This window comes from Embiotoca jacksoni, unplaced genomic scaffold (assembly GCF_022577435.1).
Source record: "Embiotoca jacksoni isolate LCO1_2020_lvr unplaced genomic scaffold, fEmbJac1.0.p SCAF_3, whole genome shotgun sequence".
Lineage (NCBI taxonomy): Eukaryota > Metazoa > Chordata > Actinopteri > Embiotocidae > Embiotoca > Embiotoca jacksoni.
In genome coordinates, this window is record NW_027185381.1 from 22,785,784 (window position 1) to 22,809,303 (window position 23,520).

The 23,520-nt window shown below is 40.3% G+C and overlaps 1 protein-coding gene across 1 annotated transcript in view; it reads right to left on the minus strand.

Moving 5' to 3' along the window:
- Nucleotides 1–807: 807 nt before the first annotated feature.
- Nucleotides 808–23,520, minus strand: part of cdh13 (cadherin 13, H-cadherin (heart)) — a 314,214-nt gene continuing 291,501 nt past the window's right edge. Inside the window, exons 13-15 of the mRNA XM_069162896.1 lie at nucleotides 18,783–19,016; nucleotides 14,330–14,548; nucleotides 808–2,492 (exon numbers count right to left, since the gene is read on the minus strand). Coding sequence (XP_069018997.1) covers nucleotides 2,485–2,492; nucleotides 14,330–14,548; nucleotides 18,783–19,016 — 461 coding nt within the window. The 3' untranslated portion in view covers nucleotides 808–2,484. The remainder of the gene's footprint in view (nucleotides 2,493–14,329; nucleotides 14,549–18,782; nucleotides 19,017–23,520) is intronic.

A 23,520-nucleotide genomic window follows, 5' to 3' on the forward strand; every position in this document is an offset into this window, starting at 1 on the left:
CATTTTAAATAATCCCTGGCAATGTTAAGATGTGTTGATAGCATAGACTTTATATGAAAATGGACGTAGTCTTTGGGTCTGAAGAATGAAGCCAATGTGGAAGTGCTGTAAAGGTGCAATACCATTGAGGGCCAATAGGGGCTGGCTAAAAAAAACAAAAACCTCTGGCTTCAACAGATTTCTACTTGTCAACTTGTCTCATCAAATACAAAATCAATACATTATTTCAACAAGTCGCTATGGTGTCATTCACTAAATTCACTCCTTCTAATCAGTGCTCAGGCGGACCTTCTGAAAGTAATTCTATCATTAATTAGATATCAAGCCTCAAAGAGAGGTATGCCTGGTTTAATAACATGCCTGGGGTGCTGTCAGGTTTCCAGGATACGTAGTTAGGCATAGTGTCCTCAGGTTCTCAATCAGATCCACCCCTCGCTCCTCTCCTGCAAATACAGTCATTATTGGCTCCAAAAAAACAAGATGGCGACAGCTAAAATGCCAAACTCGTGGCGTTGATTGACAGGCTAGCTGTTTCCCGCTCCCCCAGATGTAATGCTAAGCTAACTTAAACATCTCTTGGTTAGTTTAAGATTTAACAGGCAAATGTGAGATTCTATCGATCTTCTCATTTAACTTGCGACAAGAAAGCATATTTCCTCAAATTTAAAACCCTTTGATTGAAATGAAGATACAAAAATGCACAGATACACATAATATATTTACACACACTGTGGTAAATGGGAGCACAAACCCTTTTCAATATAAATCCAATAGCCTTTTAGTAAGCACACCATCTGCAAAACAGCATTGTGGGAAGTTTCAGTAACGGCTTTATTAAATTAGTGCAAAAGACAGACATAACTCATTCAAAATGTCATCTTTTCTTTAAGGTGGTCTTCCAAACGGACCCACACACGCTAAGTTCCTTAAATGAGCGCAAGAGAAAAAAGCGAAACTATCCACCAAAACCACAGCCTTTGTTTTCTTCATACACATCTTCTTGTGACTTGTAATGAGCGATGGGGAGAGAACAGGAGAGGGCAGAAATGACGGGAGACAAAATTGAACCTTAACACAAATGCAGTCATCAAAACAAGACTCCTGATTCTGCAATTAATCACAGATTTCAAAATAAAGTAAAAAAAATAAAAAATAAAACGAAACAAAAGATGTTACAATAAAATAGTCAACACATCAATAGCATTAGAAATAGTGCCTAAAATTCACAGGAAAAAAGCTTTTCTCTTTTTTTTTTTATTTACTCACTGTGTGGGTGACCAAAGAACTTGCAATCAAAGTACATAAGTTAATCAATACTGTATATTTATACAATGGTAAAAAATAAAATATTTATATAATAGTACTTTTTTTTTGTTTTAAGGTTTACACCGTTACTATAAAGATATACCGTTTTCCACTCCATGACAACTAATGCAATAAAAACAGAAGCAAATCGAAGAAAGGACTCCAGAGAGTTTCTGACTTTGAAGGCTTATGGCTACCACCTTGTCCTAAAAGACCACAACCACTGCAGACAAAGAAAACAGGCTTTGTTCTCTCCGCTTAAAGAGGGAAACAAGATCAAACACAGTCTGTGACGAGAAAAGAAAGGAACACATCAAAAAGTCAATGCTCTTCCCCTGACCAGGACAGCAGCTCAGCCTTTGCAGTGTTCCCTGGCCTGGTGAGAGACAGAGAGAGGTCAATAGATAGACGGGGAGACCGGGAGGGAGAGGCAGATAGATGTCTATGTATGGGAAGGGTGGAGGAAGGAAGGCTGGAGCAGACGGGAAAAAGGAAAAGAGAAAAAAACAGGTAGTCATGAGAAGAAAGGGAAAACTGGGGATGGAGCGAGAGGCTTCACATGAACTGAGGGAAAAGACTGGAGATTTCAGAAGTGGTTCAATATGAATTAGATTTCTACCTTTTGTTTTGTTACAATATCAATATACATGGTGTTTCAAGTATCTCCTACGGTTGTGGCATGTTCCCATGAACGCTGCTAACACCCAGTATTTGCCTGCCAGTGCAGCAAAGAGGTGCCAAAATGGAATACAATGAAAACCGTAAAAAAAAAGAAATGGAATAATCCACTGTGGATGAAGTGAAGGAGGGAAGAGGACATGTATAGAGAAAAACAAGTCAGAAAGTCTGGAAGGAAAATGTGGAGATGCGATAAGAGAAGAGTGAAATAGGGAAGGACAGATGCAACGAGGAAAGTAAAGACAAAGAGAAGGAGACGAGTGGCAGGAGGATAAGTGAGGAGGTTTTTTTTTGTGTTTTTTTTTAAACGCAGAGTGGTGTTATACAGCAGTTGTGCCGGTGGAGATTGTGTATATTTTCTTGTTTGATTTGTCGTGGTGAGAAGACTTCTTCTCGCTTCTTTTTCGTCTTCTTCTTCTCTCCTAAGCCTGGGTTGCGTGGGGGAGATAAGTCGTTGCTTTTCAGTGTTGCAAGAAGTACTACGGGGAGTTTCAGCAGAATCTACAGGCCTGGTGGGAGAAGACATGAAAGAGAGGAGAAAGAGGAAATAGGAGAGAAAAAAACAAGTTTAGGAGAACTGTGTGGGAAAGAAAGGAGAAAAGATAGGAGATACTGTAAAGTCAAGGTCATCACCGAACCAGATAATCAATTATGCAAGACAGGTGATGGTGTCGCATTAAAGATTCAGTGAGGACAGGACAGAGAAGTTATATTTGTTCACTCTCAGGCCACCTCCGAGGCAGTAGCAACTATGCAATTGGCTTTAATGTGAAAGTCAACACTGAAAGTGTGTCAGTGTGTACCTTCTTCAGCATTCTGGACAGTTCGATCGATACTGCTGATCACAAGCAACTCTCTCCAAATGTACACCGCTGATAAGTAAACAAAGCTTTTCATTTACCATGCCATTAAGAGATGCTTTCAGGAGTGGCTGTGGTTAAGATGAATTGGGTTCGAATCTGTACTTTGATAATGCTTAAATGTTTTCTTCAGTGATTTCAGTTTATGGTGCACAGGGCAGCTCTCAAGCAAAAAAACAACAACAACAAAAAAATAGCGTTCAACAGTGTTCAACAACTCAGCCCGAAATCCTGACTGGCTTCTGAGAGGAGAATCTGTTTCGCCTCACACAACAAATTTTTTGCAAGAACCTGCAAGCATCATCGGTCAAATGTTAAATGTGGTCTGATGCTGTGTATTCCCGCTGATACAGAGGTTTGATAGTCCAAAAAAAAAGAAAAGATAAGTGTACAGTAAGGTCGGGTATGTTTTCTGGTAATGTGACAGTTTGTCTCATCAGTCTGGTACAATTGCTTTCAATGAGCGAGGTCGAAATTTGATACGATAGAGACTCACACAGTCACGAATAAACACGGTAGGGACATGTGTACACACACACACACACACACACACACACACACACACATGCACGCACACACACACGCGCACACACACACACACACACACACACACACACACACACACACACACACACACACACACACACACACACACACACACGGGCTGCAGCATGAAATGTGAGAGTTTATTGATTGCCTCTCTGCCAGCCATCTCCTCCCAGTCTGCTCTCTATTTCTGACATGTCTGGAGACGGCTGTGCATTCGACAGAAACCCTCATTGCTCTTTGCCATTTTGCTCATCTTCTCTCCTCTTTTTCTCTCATCTCCCCGTTTTTTCTTTTTTTTTATCTGTTCTCTGATATGTCTTGATTGTAGTATTGAACATGGTGTGTGCTGGGCCTCCGCTACGTCCTTTAGCTCTACTTTAGGATGAAACAGGAGCCAGACAAAATTATAAAAAAAACCAAAAAAACATCAACATTGCGGTTACTACCAAAATGTCCACCGCGGGTTCAGGTAAATGTCACTCAGCTCTCACTAAATTCGAATTGTGCTTCACTCTGTGTATGAGCTCTTCATTTGCTACACAAGTGCACTCATCAGTGCGCACACCCTCCACAACACTTAATTTAATTAAATGAAATGGAATTACATTTTAAACAATATTTAGCTTACTCTAACAACAAACGGACCTAAATTTTAGTTTTCATACCTGTCCACTAATCCCCTTTTTGTTCATAAGAAGCCTACACTAATAAAAGAAAGTCCCAGCTAACTAATGTAAACTTGGATGGTCTGCTGTGATAGAGATAAGCTGCTAATTGATACATTTAGAAGAGGTAATAGAATATCGTCAACACATCTGATCTAAAATGTATGAATTATTTAAACTACAGAGATTTCATAAATATTTCACAATATTAACTCGATATACATGAAATTACAAAGTGTTATGCGAACAATGTCAGGCTACTTACTCTATATATACATGAAAGAAAATAACATCGAATGTACATGTAAAGATTTACAATAATGGTGTCGCAATTTAACTGTACTGATAATAACTCTGATATTATTATTTATTTATTTTTTATATCATGTTATGCACATAATAACACATAAACGGATAAGAAATGAAAAGCAGACTAGTGCATTTTGGGATGACGTCATCACTGAACCATTTGCCTACTTTATAGCCAAGGACATGATGTCCTTCAGAACTTTATTTTTATTTTATTTTGCGATAAAAAAGACAACACATACAACAAACAAATGTTAAAGATGAATTTTACTGATTGCATTATTATTGTTTTGCTAAAATTTTCTACAGATATCATTATAATATAATTATCGTAAAATAATTTTACCACAATAATCAAGTAGTGAAAATCTGATATCATGACAGTTCCATTTGACAGTTAATAGTATTCATCCCAATACAATAATATTTGTAAATGAATACAGCTTGTATGGTTTATTTTGTTTGCTTGTATGGCTTGTACAGTTTACATGGTTAATTGGACGGTGCTATGGCAACTTCTTTACACATTACTGAAGCCTTTACTGGTAAAGATATTTCTTAAATGTGAATGGCTCAGCCCAATAAAAATACTGAATATTTAGATGGAGAGGTTTTATGCACTTTGCAAACCTAATCCGTTATCACACTGGGATCAACTAAAAACTTACTTAAGGAGAGAGATGCTTCAATAGCAGAAGAGGAGAAGCAGATGACTGTGTTTACTGTAAGTACAACACCTAAGCACACAGATGCAGCAGTTGACAAGAGGAATGGATCAGGTGTACCATAAGCATTTTGCCTTGCTTAACAGGCTTACCTATAAGCCGTGCCTTTTACTGCTAATCTAGCAAAATGCATGCAACAAAATGTGGTGTAAAACAACAAATTTGGAGGTGGCAATTTGTCATAGCTAGTGTTTGTTTCCAAAGCGTTTACTGTTGCATTGTCCTTTATGTGTTGATATTGTGAGCTCATGAGTGGGATCTCACTGGTATATTCTCAGCTCTTGTGTGCTTTGTTTAATAAGTTGGCAGCCAGTGTCAGTCAGACAAACTGATCATGCATTTTGACTGTTGACATGCCAATCGGTCTTTCAGTCAGTTTTCTGTCTTTATTCTCCATCATCTTCGCTGCCTTCTCTCTCTCTCTCTCTCTCTCTCTCTGTCTCTCTCTCTCCTTCTCTCTATGAGATTAGGGAGCAGTCTTGAGGAATGTGAGATATAATTTTCCAAGACATTGTGAAATGAAATGGACTATACACTTCAAAAAAAAAAATTCCGAAGCGATTGAAGCCTGCCCGAATGGAGGTGAATATCTAATAGAGGGGTGGGTATGGAGCGGGTGGGGGCCGATAGATATTTCTTCCCCTGTAGTTTTTCTTGTAGTGCCCTCCCTCCTCATGCCCAGTGTCGCCCTAAAAAGAGGAAATAAAACCTGAGAAACACTCGAGACTGAGACATTGTTTTTTGCAAAATCTAATGAGACCCAGGCAGCCCTGTTTCCCCCTCACATGAAGAACTGAATATAAAAGACGCAATTCTTCCCCTCTGGCTAAAAAGATAAGGTTTGACATGAAAATACGTTGCTGAATCAATTCCCTTTAGTTCCAACACAGACACAGATTATGAACTCATAGGTCAGGAGGAGATGAAAGGGAGAATTAGGTAAGGAAGAAGAGGAAGTGAAAAAGAGAGGAATGAACAGAAAGTAATCACTTCACCTGAGATTGGTTTGGTAATGAATGAGTCACTTTATATTACACCTAGCGGAATCAACTACAATACCACACTGTGCTCCTGCAGAGACTCACAGAGGAAAGTTTCCATAATGATTCCCGCTACATCACATTTCTCCTCGAAGCACATTTGTCGCCATGGTTGCTGATCTGTGCAGTCCTATCAAACACAGACACGCACACACACACACGCACACGCACACACACACACACACACACACACACACACACACACACACACACACACACAGGTGCATAGGCTACATGTAAATATAAGGTTTGACTGTGACATTTATCACGCCTTGCATAATGTTCTCACATCTTTTTGCCACTTGGAAAAGGTCCAATATATACAACACAAGATCCTGTATATGTCGTTACTCTCCCATTCCAATACTACATGAAAAAAAACAGCTACTTGTGCCAGAAAAAGAAGCTATTTCCACTTCAAAACACCAGAAAAAAAAAAAAAAGAAAAGAAATGCTTTTTGGCTCACACCTACTCTCACCATGTATGCATCGTAAATGACCTAATGGAGTGATTCACTGATGTTGACTTATCTTCTGGTCTCCACTTATTGGAAGTCTCTATGGGTAAAAGCGTTAGCTTAATGCATAAAATGTAAATTTAACAAAGCTGCGGGAGGCGAGAAAGAATCAGGACACTGGGGGGAACGGTAACCATCTCCCAGCCTTCCTAATTGCTAAGAGGAGAGGAGGGTGACAGTTGATTAGACCAGGTATGTCACGGCTGCTCGACGAAAACAGAGGCATTGCAGCATGAAGAAACATTATAGAGGAAGACGGAGACTCTGTCAGGATAACACTGAATATAATGAAAGTTAATAAGGCCTACCAACCCTGGATTTAATGATGAATGAGTTATATATATGTCTTTTTTTTTAATTGCAAGAGTTGTATTTAATGAGTAACTTCTGATCATTTTATCTCAAACCTAATAATGAACAAGATCGTGGAGTCAAATCTATACAATCAGAGATTGACTTTGACAATCAGCTGAATAATAAATTAAAATGCATTCAGGGCTTTAGGGCAAATATACAAAAGTAAGATTCCCCGTGTCAGGAAGTATATCAGTTTTAGATTTGATTTAATCTTGTATTCTGTTGCTGCCTTTCAATAGTAGTTTTATTGTTAATGGCGGACTCCATCATTCCTGCCTCAGATTTAAAATAGATTTGCCTTCACACACGTGCGGCATGAAATCACATCATGGCGGCTTGTGGGATGATTGAAAAATAACAATTATTAACTGACTTCTCCATGAAAACAATGTGAGTTTCTGTAATTGTTTTATAAATAGATTCACAGTTTCTCCTCTTTTGTGTCTATGACAAGGCGACTCCTCAATTAATGTTCGTTAACCCCAGAAGTGTGTAGCTGGTATGAACTGCACTTGCTGTTCAATACTACAAGGTATATATATGTTTAACATTTGTAACAATTGCCATTTATTTGTTAAAATGAGGAAAACTGAAGACTAGTTTATTAGGAATTCTACTTACAATAATGGCCTCATTCCTTTAAAGTGTCCCCGTAAACTATGACAGAGACCAATACACAATAACAAGGTCCTGGTACTAAAACACTTAAATTGTGAAACTGCCATAATTTTTTATTGACCTTTAATGGAAATCAGCTGTGAGAAAGGTCCATTTAAACGCTGTCATTTATATGCCAGACTGTAAAAATCAGTTGGTTCACATTTGTACTACATCTGGCTTTTGAATTTATCTAGATGTTTTTTTTTTTTAGCAACTTCTGATTTGTAACTGAAAAGTCCCTGTAAATCGCAGACTGTTAACAGATGTACCAACAAATGTACCAACAAATCATTCATAATACATGAGTAAAACATAACTGCGGTCTGATGCAACAACCTTTCAGTCATGAACAATTCATGAAGCCTTTAAGCATGACTTGCTAATGATCAACAAATGATTAATATATATTTAAAGCAAATATAGCAACTTTCTGGGTTGTTAGAAATGTTACCACATACCGTTTACATGCTAACGAAAGGTAATAATCTACAAATAATCAAGCAATGAAATTCTTTAGAAACCGGATGAAAGCCTTTACTCAGGGTTTTCTAGTAGAATATAACTTTTCATTATATCGTTAGTAAATAACTAATAAAGCCATTTAAACATTAATTATATTACAGGTCAGTCAGTTATAGTATGTTGTCCCAAGAAAAGAGCAAGTACACCTTTTCAAATGCTCTAGAGAGAGTCTTTTCATATCTCAGTGCAAAGATCAAAACCCCTTCACAGCTTGATCTGAAGGCAGAAACAACACTTCCACCGTACACATCACTCTGACTTGAGGTCTCTTCAAAGAAAGCTGTGAAAAACTCATATTTTTACAAGAGTAAATAAGCCCCTAAACATCCTGTCTCTCTGGCTGGGAGGGGATTACTGTGGATCTGCAAAAGGAAAAGGAAAAGTGGCTGTCAGAGTGAAGCGAGGGATCAGAGAGGAGGAATAGTGTGGACTCAAATCCCAGGAGGATGGAAGTAAATTAGTGGCATCTGGGCTGAGAGTTATTTGTTGTGTTTAAGGGTAAATGCTTTGTTTTTACTCCGCCCCTTCACTCACACTCTCTCCTTTACTCTTAGACTTACATTATTACTCTGGCTGAAAATACGGAGAAACACGGGGAGAAGCAGTAGTTCTCTGCAGTGCATCAACAACAAGCAAATCTGCAGCTGATGCCTGTAATCCTGGAAGGAAAAGATTTTAGTGTGCAGTTTGAGCTCGCAGACCTTCCTAAATTGAGCGCACGCGGGGTGAATTGGCGCAGCGTGGGATGAAATGAGTGTGCGCGCGTGAGAGTGCAAAAGAAGGGCTAGAAATACGGGTAAGAGCATCAGCATCCATCCCCCGAGACATTTTCAGTTTAGCACCTTATTTCAAATAAGACAAATTCACACTCAGTCAGTATGGGCAACAACATACTAATCTCCAAAGTACAGCCATGTCTGCACCACCTATACGTGTAAAATGTGCATTATGTACATACTGTCCAGCCTGGCCTCCGGCCTCACATCATCAACTTTGAACATTTTATTTCGAGCAGCAGTGAGGCTGCTGCAGGAGAGATAGTGCATGTTCACATCAGTTCACATGTGTACTGATAGGGGGCAGTGTGGTCATCTGTGCTGGTATGCCACACGTGAGCTGTATTGCAATGTAAAGCGGAGCATTCCTCCTTGTAATGACTTTTAAAATTAGTCATCTTTATGAGCAGCTTTCATTTTTCTGTGTGCTTCTGCTGCATATGGAAACATGCACTTAGTTTGCCCAATTAGGAACTCTTATCCCAGGCGAACACCCCCGATCTGAATGTGTGTTTGTCTTTGTGCATCTGCGAGCATTACTCTCTACAGGACTGCAGGATAATACTGGAATTGTTACCTATTTTATGGTAATCACTGTGTATGTATATTTACAGTACGTGTGCAGCAGATGTGTGGCACGGTGATCTCAAAAGGAAGGCTGACAATAGAGGGGAGTGAATGTGGGCCCCTGCAAAGCGCTGGGATTTTAGCTACCAATCCAGCAACAGCAGACAAAGGTCTCCTCAGCATTAGAAGACACAGTATACTGTATGTTGGCACTCTGCACACACAGGCAAGCGCTCACCCTCCCTCTTTGTCCTGCAGGGTTACATACATTATTTAAGGTTCTGAAAAAACAACCCCAGTGGAGCATTATATGGCTGAGAGCGAGGACAGAAAGCCAGGGAGGACGGCGCTCTACTTTTGGTGGTGTTGCTAAGTCGAGCGGTGCTGAAGAAGTCGATTGAAGAGCTGCTGAGGTTTGGGAGGACGGATGGAAAGTTGTGATCAGCTGAGGTCTTTTATGTTTCTAGTCACTTCAGCCTCCGTCAGAAATACATTAACACTCAGATACTCAGAATTACCCCTGTTCTTAATACAAACACGCTTATAAATAAAAAAATAAAAAAACAGACTGCTGCAGACACCGTATATTGTGCAACATCAAAGACCAGGTCGCATCTTGGCACCAGTGTGGGCTACCGGGTCACAAAAATGACACCTAACAAAATTGGGCAACTGATCAAAAATGTACTTCACACATACAGTACCTGCTGTCATTTACTGCCAGTTCAAGCCGTTAAGGCTGGTGTACATACAGTACATGCATATGCAGTAAAGCAGAGGATCAAAACTGAGTATCCATACTTGTTTTATGAGCAGTAATAACCTCACTGTCCCTAAAATACTTCTGAATTTTTCTGCTGTGTAAGCTATTAAAAAAAATACAAAAATGAAAAACAAACAAAACAAAAAAAGAAAACCATCTAAAACTATGACATATTACTTTTACATTTTGTAGTGAATTCAACTTTGACAATGAATCTAAATATACTTCGGTTACAGTTTTATACTCGACGTATGCACTCTCTCTCTCTCTCTCTCTCAAAGCAGCGAGCTTTTTGCGTCTTTCTTCTGCTTCTAGCACATTCATCATGGCAGGTGTAATGTCGAAAAAATAAAGACTGAGCTGATAACGGAAAAGGTTACTTTCTAAATTAATTTTCTTTTTTCTTTTTCCATTTTTGACAAGTTCTCTGAGTGAATTAAAATTGCTTAGGTCCTTCTACACTAAAAATATACAGGCTTTTATTTGAACTTCACATGGGTGTTTGAGCTTCACTGTGCTGATTAATGTCTGTACATACGTTTACATTATTCTGCTTCGGGGGAAACGTTTCTGTGGTCACCATAAATCCCTGCAATTCAAACACGTGTGACATGGAAACTTGAAGCCTTCTAGTACAATAATACATTACTAAATGTCAGTATTACAATTACACATCAAAGCCTGTTTTCAGTTCTTTTGGCCAGGCAGTTTAAGGCTTTCTTGTAAGGCTTTCATTTGTTTGATCTCTATTTACAATGACAGATCTTACCATTGTTTATTATGACAAGAGCCATTTTTAACTGCTGTGCACCTGAAAAAGTTGCACAAAAAGTCACAGAGAAGCATGTTGTGCTACTATGACAATGAGAAATTGCTGTCTGTCATATCCACATTTTGCTGCAGCAGGGCTGCTATTTAACCGTGTTTATAATTTAAATATGTATTAGTTATTTCATCTTTTCCTAAATGCTTGACATTATGTACATATTAAATGTATATAATAATGTGCGGTAAACAATGAGGCCAATGCAGAAGTGCCTTAAACTGCAATACCATTGAGAGCCTTATAGAGGTTGGCTCCAAAAGGGTTCTGGCTCTATAGATTCCCATTCAACTTCTCTCATGAAATACAAAGTCAATACATGTTTTCCACAAGTTATAATGGTGTCCTTCGCTAAAGTCACTCCTTATTATTAGTTTTCTAGCGGTCGATCTGAAAATAATTCCGTCATTAATTAGATATTAGGCCTCAAAAAGCAGTATGTTTGGGGTCGTGTCTGTATGATTGACAGGCCCATGGTGCAGGTTTCCGCTATAAGTGGGCAGGCGTAGTATCGTCGGGTTACTAATCAGATGGAGTCAGAGTCATTGCTTGCTTCTTCAGAGCTCGTCCAAATATGATCACCTCTGGCTGCAAAATAACAAGATGGCCAAATGCCAAACTCGAAGCTTCAGAATGTCTCATTGACATTTTGCTAAATCCTCTAGGATCAAAATGATCTGTAAGCAACAGATTGTAAACAAATTAAACACAAATGTTTCCTCATTATGTTCATTAAAAACACAACAGGCCTTACGGAGGGAAATGATTTGTTGATGCTAATTATTTCTATTGGAATGTAATGTTTAGTAGAGATGGTTGGGGCTTCAGAAAGAAGGAGGGTAAGTGAAGACAGATACAGATACAGGCAAGCAGAGAAATTAAGAAAACTGTACTGCTGGCTATGTGCACTGCACGCCTGTAGCCTTGTGGGCAATAACAGAACAAAACCAAAGAGCTTAATCTCCACACCATTATTCTCTCATCTCCTTTTCCCCATCCTTTCCCTTTGGCACTTTCCATTTTTCTTCCCCTCATCTCTCTCCTGTGGGGTCAGAGTTCAGCCCGGAGATAAGGGAATTGAAACAGGATCCTCTCCGCCTCTCTGTCAGCCTATCTGACTATACACTGCAGCGATCAGTCCCCTCTATCTGTCCCCCAGCACAGGTCTCTGTGATGAGCTCGAGCAGGAGTTGTCTCTGTGGGCGCCCGGCGCGCGTGTGCGTGTGTGTGTGTGTATCGGTGTGTGTGTGTATGTGTGTGTGAAGCGGTGTTCAGCTTCTGCATTGGTGGAATCTCTGTTGCCCAGCTGTAATACCATCTGAGATTCCCAATGGAGACACACAAACACAAACCCACACACACTGTCCTTCTTTCCCCTCTGTTCGTAATACCCAGCTCCGGGGTGACACTCTCTGCTCTCTGTTACGTCGCCTCTAACTTAACAAACATTCCTCACTCCGACTGGATGGAACTGGAGCAGGCAGGCCAAGAACGTAGAGCAGGTTTTTAGTTAATGAACGCCACTGTCTGTCACCGCACTGTTTACAGTAGAGTAATGCATGCTACTGTCATTCAGAGTAAAGCTACATCTGCAGAGAAGACTGCCCTAATGTCATCTTGGCATGTCAACCAATTATCATGCTTTTCCAGTTCAGGCTGTTACCGTGGAAACTGCAGATAACAACATGTATTCGGAAAAGGGAGAGCGTGAAGAGCTAGCTGACGGTTCGAGCCGGGATCGCTGCCATAAAAAGTGAGGGGTGGCTGCTGGTTGGAGAACGCTGACACAGCATCGGCTTACGCTCATGATGAGTGTGTTGCAGAGAAACCACAACTAATGGCCTGTCGTCTGCCCGGAGAGGGGTGAGCATATGCCGCTACTTGCTAAGTGTTGTCAGTTTAATTTAATACTCTGAGTCCTGCAAATCATGACTTTTTTGTTGTTGTTTTTTTGTCAGAGGTTGCAGTTAACTAAGTGCTCAAAATTGAATCCACAGAGTAGAAGACGAGTTCTTCAAGGCACAGCTTCAAACAAAAACCTTCCCATACACAGCATAGTCATCTGCAGATCAATGGACAGATTGATCCATGCCCAGGGGAAGATCAATGGGTCATGCTAGAAAGTAGGATTCACAGATACCAAGAAATAGGGAAAATAAGAAGCAGAGATTTTGCCTGTAAGAAAAAGATTACTGGGTGAGTGTGACTGACTGCTCAATAGAGAGGAAGCAAAAGAGCAAAATAAGTGGTACGGTGAAGGGGGAAAAAAAGCAGCAGAGAGGGCTAACGGATGAGAGACAGGAAGCCGACCGAATTTGCAAGTGGAAGTGATCAACGGGACCGTGTGAAAAAAGGGAGAAACCTTTTTTTTTTATGATCAATATAGCAAGACAACAAAGCTGAGAAGACAAAGGGAAACGAGGCTGTGATTCGTCTGATGATCTTCAAAAAAAACATTTCAAAAACACAAATTAACAGAACAAAGATGGAACAATTACGACTACAGCATCTTTTGAAATGAAATTCTTTTCCTTGCACTTTCCATTTTCATCCAACATATCTTATCTTCTCCTCCTCTCATTCCTCATCTCCTTCTCTGCCTTCACTCTCTCAGCACCCCTGCCGCTGTACCCAGCCTCCGGCATACAGCGAGCCCGACTATAAACTGCAGAGAACAAGCCCAGACGGGGGAACAAGATCTGGAGGCCTTACAGTTGCAAATGATTTTCCTTCTCACCATGGACGTCCTCCATCCCGTATGTGTTGTGAATGGAGGGGGCTGAATTATTCATGCTATCGGTAATGGCTTAAATGAGACATTCAGACTAAATTGAAGTTTGACTTCCTGGGGAGTGCTTAAGGCATGACGGCAAAAAAAATAAAAAATAAAAAAATAAACAGAAACAGGAAATGCAGAAGACAGTTTTTGCATAGTAAATAAAAATATGATGTCTTTCCATACGCATGAATGCAAAGGATACAAACAAAGTATCTGTACACGTGAACATATGTGCAAAGACACTTGTATACTCAGAAGTCTTTACTGTTTGCATTTGAATAATATTATCTTAAAACTTCTGTGCCATTTGGCATTTTGTCTCTATCAATTTCTCACCAAAAGATGAATTGGAAGCAACACACCAAAATCAATCCACACTTGATCAAGGATACCAGAATATAAAACATGCGTGACGCGGGTGCGTGGTACTTACAGAGTACGGCAAGCAGGAGTGTCACGAGCAGCACGAGAAGGCTGGCGCGGTGGGAGAGGGCAGAGCTGCAGTGCATCTTGTTCTTCTTACAGATGCACACCTGAACTTTGACTTCCGTGTTGTTGGACAAAGGCGGCACCCCTGAGTCGGTGATGAGCAGCGGGAGCTGGTAGTTGGCTTTCTTCAGACTGTGCAGAAGCATGATCTGGGAGTGCGTGGCTGCAGGAGACATACAGAAGAAAAAAAGGAGGGTTTTAATGGATTAGCTGGCCGGTAATTGCCTGTCCTGCATGTACTGTCCATCTATTTCCGCATTACAAGCTACCTCTTCTGCAAAGCAAAACTAAATGTGTGCATTACAACTCCAAACTCAAGTAACTGGCGGCAAAGCCATTCCTGACAACTGAAGCGACGAAAATTGGCACCATTTAAGTTGCATAAGATTGTTACATTACGTTGCATCACATTTTAAAATTCCTTAAGAGACACGAGAAAAAAAAAATCGGAACGCCAGTTCACTTTATGCTGAAATGTGTCACAATGTGCAAAAGCTGCACATTTCACCTGTCGGCCAAGGCCGTTACCTCCAGGTTAGGTAACTAAGCTTCGTATTTAATTAGACAAACTACATCGTCCAACTGTGTGCTGAGAAATGTCAAAAAGCAACACTAAAAAGTAAACATGTCACAGATATTGAGGCTCTTCTTTTTGTACGATACACCCCCACTTCTCTGGCTCATCAGTATCTTTTTAAAAATGTCAACACTGCAGTGTGAGATGAAGATTTCCCCAAAGTGTCTTTAAGCTCTGATCATGAACCGCTCTCTGTCAGCACCCTCAGATCTCTATACAATCACACAGATCCTATTTTTAACACACAACATATCATACATCTCGATTGCCTAATGGTGTAAATGTTTTACACTTGACCCAAATGCATTTGATTGGTGACACATTACAGAAAAAAACAACAACAAGGAAATGTCTCAGTTAGGTCTTGTTGTTGTCCCAACACCTTGACGAGAGCTTTGGCTTGAATTTCGTAAGTCTGACTGAACACCACTGTTCCAGACAATGCTCCTTTATTCTGTGATTTATTGATGGTGTTGGTGATGTAACATTCAAATCTCCCAGAGGTATTACTACTTTGGGCTGGGATCAGTACACTGTGAGGGCCATAGCTTTGCCAGGAGGGAGGCATTATTTTGTTAAGGCTTGTGAAGTCTCATTCATCTTTTCTATAGTTCATGTTACTGGACTGGAAGTTGGAGCATTTCCATTCGGGGCTGTGGAAAAGTGTAATGCGGGGGTAAACCTAGTCTTACATCAGCTACTTTATCATGGCACATGAAGATGAAAAGCTGGACCTACCGGCTCATATATCAAGATCTCTCTCGGGGAGTTGGGCTTTTAAAATGGATTCACTTGGATAAATTTCGTATGGATTTGACAAGGATGGTGCGGAGGCATAACTACAACAAAGAGATGATCGAGTTCAGCTCTTATCCACGCCTCTATTTTCTTCTGCATGGCAACAGTGTTGGCCCAAACATGAACGACGAAGTAGTTTCTTTTGAAATTTCTAAAGGAATCGAATTAATATCGAAAGTTCTCACTTCGTCCCACCCTCTTGGCTTTTACTGTATATCAATTACTAAAACTACTACTGTACTGCATATAAATTGAAGCATATTAAATAGTGTTAAGTGTCACTCGAGTATCGTGTGACACTGTGCAGCTTGCAGGTGAAGAATGACTTACATGTTTTTCCCCTCTGGGCTTACTGCAGCTGTGTGCAATCAATCAGTTCTAACAACTCCTCTCTAACAAATCCATATGACTCAAACGGTGCTGATAACAGCTCTCGTACCAATACTCACTGCCCTCAACACTTTCCATTCATGCAGCTGAGGGACGAGATTTCTTCTCCACGCTCTGGGGTCAGAAAGAAAACTAACTTCTTGTTTGTCTCTTAGCTTGTTAGCCTGTGGATATTACTCCTGCTTCCTGTGGACTTTGCAGACACTTGCTGCGACAGTTTGGTGAAATAAAACAACTTTTTGTACCTGTTTGTGGCAACAATTGTTTTATATTTTTAATTAACAAAATGTGATTGTTTCCTGGTCATATTTCTGCTCTTCTCGTGGTACAATTAATGTTGATACAAGTTATTAAAATGTTGCGTATTTAGGCTTCTGTCAAAATAATATGTTGCATCCGTATAATTATCACAGTATTTTAAGTAAAACGCTTGGATTTCAATGAATCTACTTCATGTAGCTTTTGGGAGGATAGCAAAGCATATTGTTTTGCTTACACTCATACTTGCATATCAGGTCTCCCTTACACTTTGTGTCCTGTAACACCCAAAAATCTAATGGGGTCTCTAGTATTTAAAGACATCTGCTATGCAAAACAGAAGAAAAAAAAAACAACTTCTCTAAAAGTTAAAAATAAAGAACACTGCTCATTGCAATAAAAGGGCTATAGTACTATTCAATTATCCAGGAGACTCATGTGTTTTGCTGTTTAGGAATATTTGTAACAAAATTATTTTCCCACATGCTTTTAATTGTATTTGTCTATGTTGTTGTTTAAAAATTAATTCAAAAACAATTGTAGTCAGAAGAGCAAAAACCTAGCTGCCGTATGTCTGGGCACCCATAAACGGAGGCTGTTTTCATAGAGAAGTACGCTGCACTGTCGAGGCATAACCACCAGCTCTCCCGGTTCCACACACACACCCGCAGAAACACCCACACATGCACACGGAGTTGAGACGAGCGCAGTGCCAGTCCATTTCACTGGGAGCGGGCTCTCTCTCTGCTGGCCCTATCTGTCTCTTCCAGCGGTGGTGATTGAGGAGTGTCTGTACCTCCCTCTCCTGCTGTCAGTCACAGCTAATACCTCTGGGCAGGTTTTAGCTCTGGTCTGTCACTCAAACACACACACTGACAGCACCGTCGTTCATGCAACCCTGATTCAATGTCTTGGTTGTCTGTCTATCCGTCTCCCCACTTCCCTCACTGTATCATATTTCTCTTCATCCGTATCAGGTGATCTGTATGAACATCTGCAGCTAAGACTGCTCTGCTCTGTATACTGGATGGACTCCAATCAACACGGTGTGAATGGATATGAAATTGTACTCCGATTAATTGAGTTTGAAGTTCTTGGTGAAAAGAAAACCTGCACGAAAATGGCTGGAATTACCGCCTCGCGGTTGAATGCCTCTGCTAACCAGTTGACTCACAGTTTACATCCATCTCTGTCCCGACTTATATCTTTCAAGGTATTTTATCAATAAAACCTTTTCCAACAGAACACAAAGTTGTGACCGTGATAGTAGACGATGCAACAAATATGGATGTTCCTGCCAAGAATTGAAAAATCGAAAACGTGGATGTTTCACACACATCTTCAACCTGACAGCACAGAGGACCTATACAAACACCACACTTCAAAGGTGGACACCAAAGATTAGTGTCAACAACTCAGTATCCGACAAAATGTGAAATATAGTCGTAATCTCCTCTTCTGTTCCTGAGTTATGACATTGATTGATGGCCAGAAAATTGTTTTTTCAGAAAATGTTGATGTCATAGTGAGGTTGACCTTTGACCTTGTGGATATATATATATATAATGTCATGACTTAATTATTTTAGTCAATTAGACATTTGGGTAAAATTTTGACATCATTAGCGTATGACTTATTGTATTATGGCCACAAACGTGGTTGGTGAGGTCCCAGTGACCTTTGACCTTTGACAACCATATTTCAATCATTTCATCCTTGAGCCTAAGTGAACATATGTGTCAGATATGAAGGTGTTCGTGAGATACTGCGTTCATCATGTGAGACATGCATGGAAAGAAAACACCAAAAACATAATGCTTCCTATCAGGGCTGTTGCTGGCGCCGACACATCAAAATTGACTCACATATAATGTGTTATTTTGTTGTGTGGAATGTTAAGCTCACTGTTGGTGAGTAAATTGTCAGGATCTCCGCCTGTCACTGTTTGTCGTTCCCTCTGTTTCCCCCGATCATCACCAGCCTGCGCAGGTCTCAGGGGCCTTCCACGCCTCCAGACTCTGCCCGAGTTCCTGCCCCGACCCCGGAAGGATACCGGGTCGGTAGTGACTGCTGTTGGCTTGCAGCTATTCTGGACTTGCCTCTGTGCTCAATCCCTTGGACTATTCATCTGTTCTGTGTTAAGAATAAACCCGTGTTCTATCAAGTCATCTGCTGTGTGTGCGCATTTGGGTCCGTTCAAGCACCACCTCATAACATAAATAGGTATTTTATCCTATAAAAAAAAACTCTGTCCAACTGTCTTTCAATGGGTGAAAAAAAATTCCTCTTATCAAATTCCATTATAATATCTAACAATGCTCAGTTCAGTTCAGTCAAAGAGGATAAAAATCTAATTTCACGATAGAATACTCACAGTTAACCCGGGTCACCTTCCATGTTTTGTCGAGGCCGGGCTGTTTTCCCAGCTCTATCTTAAAGGGTGCAGCGTTGGGTGGGAGGTCCTTGTCCCATCCCCCAACGATGGCCACATTCATATCATGAGCATCCTCACACACTCGTGCTACCGATGGTACCACATAGGGGGCGTTGTCATTGTAGTCTTCCAGGTGAATGACCAATGTGCCGGTTCCTGTTGCTGGAGGGGTTCCTGGAAACAGAAGAAATATACAAATATAAGGACAGCGTAAAAGACAGAAGATGTAATCAATTCAAGCTGTAAAATTTAGTGCTCTGCTGTAGGCTGAGATGCTCATCAATTTGTGGAGAATGTGAAACATAATGATCTTGACAGATGTGCAAAGAGCCATAACACAATGTGGCTGCAGTAAAACATGGTGTACTCATGATTACTCATTTGGTTTCAGGGTTGTTGTTTTTTATTCCTGCCAAGTTAAAATGCGTTCAGCTGAAATCCAAGAGCAAGTCAAGACCTGACGCTTTTTAAAAAACAAAATGCCACTAAGCTTAATAAGATTCATGCTGCTCAGTTGACCTAATTTAACCCAAACAATACAAAACCGCATGTCATTTCGATGGCGGAAGAGCATGAATCACAGCGGCTCGTGTTTTTGCAAAAGAGCGTTTTGACTTGGCATTCGGCCGGCTTCTGTGTGTGGATGAGATTACACCTTATTGAAGGATGCTGGGTTAAAAAGCAGCTTGGCTCTTCTCTATTATGGCTCTCTGTTTCACTGCGATTAGAGGTTATTAAAAAACCCACATGGCATCCAATAACAGCTCCAGAGGTCAGTCAGCAATTAACACCATAAGACAAGATCTATAATTGGAAAATGGGTCTACTCCATCTTTCAAGGTAAAATAATACATATATTTGCAGACAATTTAGGGTGGAGAGGGGAGAAAAACAAGTGCAGATATATGTGCAATAAATCCAGTCTGGGATTTTACGATGCCGTTAGAGGAAGCTGAACAGGCTGAGCAGGAGATGTTCCTGCCATGAAATGTTGATTTGGTGAAAGTTAACTTTTTAAGACAAACATAAAAAAAATGACTAGGATGTTTTAAAGTTAAAACATGACATGAATTTGATGAGATAAATCTATTTCAGTTTTATCACAGGCAGATTTGGCCAGAACCTTGTGTTCAAATTATGATTTTAACCAGATAAGAATAAAATAAAGCTTTCCCATTTATCACTACACATGGCTTACGATGGCAACAATGGCAGATTTACGACTCAAAATTCCTAGTAATTATTCAACATGGATCTTATAAATAGATAACTCCCATGTGGCTATCTCACATCTTGACTTGTCACTGTAGCGGAAGCCCAGGTGTATTCATGATGGCTGCATCCCGCTAAGGAAGCGCCTGCTTTTGAGCTTACTGCTTCACTGTCACGGCTTGTTGGGACACATAATGGAACAGAGTCATCATTAATTCCACTTGTGCTGTCCCTTCTCTGACAAGTTGCATCATCTGCTGTGATAAAGGTCTATTGGCTGATTAGAATGACAGCTGTAGCTTGCTGGCTAATCGAGTCATGAGTTGGCTGACAACAATATTTCAGACAGATTGTTTTTATGTTGACTTCTTTCATGGTGAGAATCTTGACAAAATAATTCCTCCCTCCTCACAATTATGGCATCGTGTTGAAAGATTGAGTCTAAAACTGCTTGTCCCAGACAAACAGACCGCATTCCTCATCAACTGAAGTTCAATACAGAATAAATGGGAAATTAAAAAAGTGTTTTCTTTTCCTGCAGTGTGGAGCTAGTTAATCATACTATTATAAATCTGATGACAAAGAATGGATGAACAGACTGTTATTTTTGTTCTGATATAAACCTGTGTGGCTGGTCAGACTTCATACATACTCATTTTTAAGGATCAGTGAGATTGAAAAATATAAGAGATGATCTGGGGCAACGTTGGTTGGAGTCCCTGGAGTGTAAACCCTAAATCCAATAAACAGCATGGGAAGAACTGACATCCTGAATCTGAAGCCTGTTAACTACAGGTGCATACACAGATATCCTCTATGTGTTAAAACCCACAAACTAATGTAACCAAATTACTTGATGATTTTTGAATGCTGTGGAAGTTGTGTTGCAAGCTACCTGGATGACTGCAGCTTATATTCAAACAGATCTCACACTTTTCCTTCTTTGTTGTTTTGAAATGGTTAAAAACAAAAATACACCTCCCACCAAACTCTTCATTACTAAACCTCGCTCTTACTACAACCCCATGTACACAACTTCAGCATGGGAAAAATTCAAAGCTGGACAGGCCCGCCACCTATGTTTGCTAATATATGGCTGTACAAAATTTGTCCACGTTTGGGAAAGAGTTTTATCAGTTATCTGAATGCAATAATGAATTCTGTTCATTAAATTCAATAACAAACTATTTCTTAAAGAGCACTCAAAATGAAAGTCTTTGCATGGTTTCCTTCATGATGACTTTAAATGGAAAGACAAGAGTAGCTGTCAAGTTGGCATAATATAAATGGTCTGCACTTAGCGTCTTTTCACCTCAGCAGTCTACAAGCACTTTACAATATTTCCCATTCAAACACACACTTAGAGACAAATGACCACAGAGCTTCAATGCAAGGTGCTCGCTTGTCATCAGGAGCAACTTAGGGTTCAGTTTCTTGCCTAGGGACCCCGACGATTAGTGGCCAACCCATTCTGCCATCTGAGCCACAGCCGCCCCACACGTGTTTCATTTATTTTTCATGTACATATAGTCTGGGTGTAAACATGCCCTGCATCTGACTTATACCACACACTGCAATTGCTTTTTCAGTGCATGCACAATAACTACTTACCTTGAAAAATTCACATGGCTCAATAATAGAAATGTCAAATGCCCTTTGAATATATATTAAATGAAAAAATTCCCCATCTCCATGCCGAGGCTATTTATTTACTCACAACCTCTTAAACAGAAGCAACATAAAATGCTTCCCGGGCTGCTAAATCCCTCTGGCAGGGTGTTGGCGGAAAGTATCCAAGTGCTAAATATTTACTATTTGTGTAAATGCATGAATGTACTGCATGTCAAGCACAGTGAAACCTTAAAGTCATGTGTAGGTGCTGAATCTTTACAATAATGGCTGTAATCCAACACCCATAAAGACACCTCCCCGTCCACACAGGCACACAAAGCTTGTTTTAGCTGCCTGCACTCCCACTAGCACACATGCAATGGGTCAGTTACAAAGCTGAAGTACCCTCACTGCACCAGAAGAAAAGCAGTAGTGATAACAATAAATGAGCATACCTCAAACTCAATCTGAAAATATTAGTCGGGTGAAGCAAATCAAGACTTTTAGACACAAGAGAAGTGAATGATGGATAGCAGAACCAGATTGAAACCAAAACATTTTCTGCTCAAGATTCCTTCATTGCATGTCTGCATGGAAGTCATATCTACAACTGCTGAGAGTGTTTAGCAGATAATCATCATGATCTGTTCGCTAAACTCAAAAATTTAATTTCATTCTCAGCTGTAAAACCATCACCAGATTGTGATTATAAGAGATAGGGAGAAATCAAATGTAATGGTTGCGAGTTTGGCATTTTTTTTTTTTTACTGTTTAATAATCGTGAAATGACTGCAATCTCGGCACTCGCTTGCTTTTTCTGTATGCAGTCGAGGAATGAAACAAAAACAGCAAACAGGCTTTATATATATACTGTCGATAAGTGTGGGTGTGACCATATCAGCGGCAGATCGAGAGCGAAGAGAAATCACTTCAGCAAAAGCAGACAGAAAATGTGTTCAAAAGCAAATCAAAGAGAATAGCTCTTCAAGCGAGACCCGAGATAATCTATTATCACTGGAGACGTTAGACCCGGAGAGTGAGGATAGGGCCTGGATCCCCCTCCCCGTCAGTGAAAAGATGCAAATTTCAACCCATTTGTAGTGGGAGAGGGTGCCTCTGTGCTTGGCTAACTTTAAATGAAGCTGTTTGTCTTCCTAAATGAATACCCCCCACACCTAATCACTCTATTTTTTTTCTGCTGCTGCCTTCTCCCACTCGTCCTTATCTGCGTTGCATCATGCCCGTGTCATCATCAGCCCACTTCGGCATCAATGGAGCTTGTCTGCTGGCCTCTGCTTCACACCGCTTTGTCACAAAAGTTCTGATTAAAAACACTACAAGTTTCTGAAGGAGATGGGCAATTTATGGATCTTTGCATTGTGTTACACCCACCTCTACATGTTAGGCACTACAAAGGGACATAAAAAGTAAAGCAGGAAATATTAAAAGCAAGGTGTTTCCTGTGATGCCAAAAGAAGATGAGTTCTTTTCAGGGTAATGAAACCGTCAAATGTAACAGAGTTCTGGTTGCAGCAGAGTTCCTGTGCAATTAAACAGAGGTTTCGATCTCCATGTACACTTCTTGAAAAATTAATGGCAGTGCAAAGAGAATAGAGCACATATTGGCCACGTTAATGTGAAACAAGAAGCTCGCTGCCTCTCAGGAACTCCGGGTGATCCAGAGTGCTTTGTGCGCGTCATTTAAAACTCGACTCTCTCCCTCTAACTCGGATAATATTTGTACTCTGAGGGACTTAGTCAATTATTATATTGTTTTAGGAGCTTCTGCATTCCAACCTCACATTTCCTGTCTTAATAGCCATCTCGGTGGGTAATGAAACAACAGCCACAGCAA